This window comes from Rhea americana, unplaced genomic scaffold (genome assembly GCF_003343005.1).
Source record: "Rhea americana isolate MKP2758 unplaced genomic scaffold, rheAme1 scaffold_144, whole genome shotgun sequence".
Classification (NCBI taxonomy): Eukaryota; Metazoa; Chordata; class Aves; order Rheiformes; family Rheidae; genus Rhea; species Rhea americana.
This window is the reverse complement of record NW_028185528.1, coordinates 568,396-570,166: the sequence shown is the minus strand read 5'-3', so window position 1 is coordinate 570,166 and position 1,771 is coordinate 568,396. Positions and strand designations below refer to the sequence as shown.

At 75.3% G+C, this 1,771-nt stretch overlaps 1 protein-coding gene across 1 annotated transcript in view; it reads right to left on the bottom strand.

The window, feature by feature from the left end:
• Positions 1-990, bottom strand: part of NR5A2 (nuclear receptor subfamily 5 group A member 2) — an 87,310-nt gene extending 86,320 nt beyond the window's left edge. The window contains exon 1 of the mRNA XM_085299032.1: positions 818-990. Coding sequence (XP_085155158.1) covers positions 818-899 — 82 coding nt within the window. The 5' untranslated portion in view covers positions 900-990. The remainder of the gene's footprint in view (positions 1-817) is intronic.
• Positions 991-1,771: the final 781 nt, after the last annotated feature.

Genomic DNA, 1,771 nt, shown 5'->3' with positions numbered 1-1,771 from the left:
CTGGGACCAAGTTCCCTCTCCTCGCCGGAAAAAACGAGCGGGAAAGTGGGGGTTTTCCGAGCGCTGCGCACTGGCACGGACCATGCCCCCGGCACCTCCGAGCCCCGGGCCACCCCGCCCTGCTTGCCGGCGGGCCCCTGGCAGGAGACGGGCTAATTCCGCCAGCGCGGCCGGGCCAGGAGTTCCTGCCCGCAAGGCGGGCAGTGCCGCGCAGCGGGCGCAGGGCAGCGAGCCGAGCCCCGGCTCCCTGCCCGCCGGCCCGGAGCGGGGCCCGGGAGCGGCGCTGCCCGCCGCGCAGGGGCACGTCCGGAGCCCCCCGCGCCGCTGCTCCGCGGCAAAGCTCCCGCGGCGGCGGGGGGGAGGGGGGGCAGGGGGGTCGGGAGGTTGTTCCCAGGACTGCCCCAGCGCAGCTCCCTCCGCCATAAATTTGGAGGGTCTTTTGCGCGGGCCGGAGATGAGACTGAGCCCCGCGGATGGGCAGCGGGGCCGGTCCCGCAGCCACCGGAGGGGCATGGGCAGCCCCGGGAAGGCGCCCCGCGGCCGCTGCTACCCGCCCCGCTGCTTCGCGGTTCCCCGGCGGCGGCGGCGGCACTTCCCACCCCTGGGGGCCCCGGTGCTGGGGGTCCCGGTGCTGGGGGCAGCCCGAGCCGCGCTGGACGTCGGCCGCGACAGCGAGGGGCTCGGCGGGAGGCGGCGGGGCGCCTCGGCCGCCCGCTCGGGCAGCAGCCGTCAACTTTTGCTTTTTGGTGCCGAGACGAAGTGCTCGCTGAGGGGGTGGGGGCGCGCGCGGAGGGGGCGCCGTGCCTCCTTCCCTTACCTTGCATGTTTTCCGGCATCTGCCCCTGTTCCCCATTCGACCGGGCCAGTCCCAGGGCTTCCGTCTCCACTTTGGGCAGCATGACAAGGCGGCTGCGGGCCGGGCTGGGGGCTCCGTGTCCGTCTGCGACACCAGCACCTGGACACGGCAGCACAAATTTAGCTGGAGCAAGGGACACTCGGCGGCCGCTGCCTCTTCCTCCTCCTCCTCTTCCCTGACTCTCCAAGCCAGCCCGTGCCCTGCTGCAGCGGGAGCACCGGGCGCCCCCGGCCGCCGGGAAGCGCCGCCGGGTGCCCGCGGCTGGGGAAGCCGCGGAGCGGTGGCCGGGCTGCAGGCGGCGGGGGCGGAGAGGAGAGGGGGAGGAGGAAGACCAGGGACTGCCAGAGAGGAAGGAGCAACCCCGGGAGCCTTCAGCAGCTCCGCCCGGGGCTCAGCGCGGCGGCAGCCCGGCGCCCCGATCCATGCGGAGCGGCACAGTGCACAGGAGCGCTCTGCCGCCGCTCGTGCTGCTGGACAGGGTTCCCACCCCCGTACCCCTCCTCCCTTCCTCCCTCCTCCTCCCCCTCCTCCCCCCGCCACAAGTGCGGAGGTGCCGAGTCGGGACCTCTAGCCCCAGACCCGCGGGGAGGCGCTCCCGGAGCCCGGGGGCTGCGGAGCGCGGGGGCTCCGGCGAAGGGAGGCACCGACACCGCCCCGACAGCCAGTGGTGCAGAGACGGGATGAGCAACACCCCGCACACCCCCGCGCACACTTGCCAAGCATGCTACCCCCGCCCGCTTGCTAAGCCAGGCTGTGGAGGGGGGACGCTCTACCACCACCCCTTCCCGCACCAGCGGAGCCCGGCGGGCCGCGGGAGCCGTGGTGGAGGGAGCGTGTCCCCGGTGGGAGCCCTGCGCTGCTGCCCCGGGGCCGGCGGCTGCGGGACCCCGGGCCGAGCGCCCGCCGCCGGCCCTC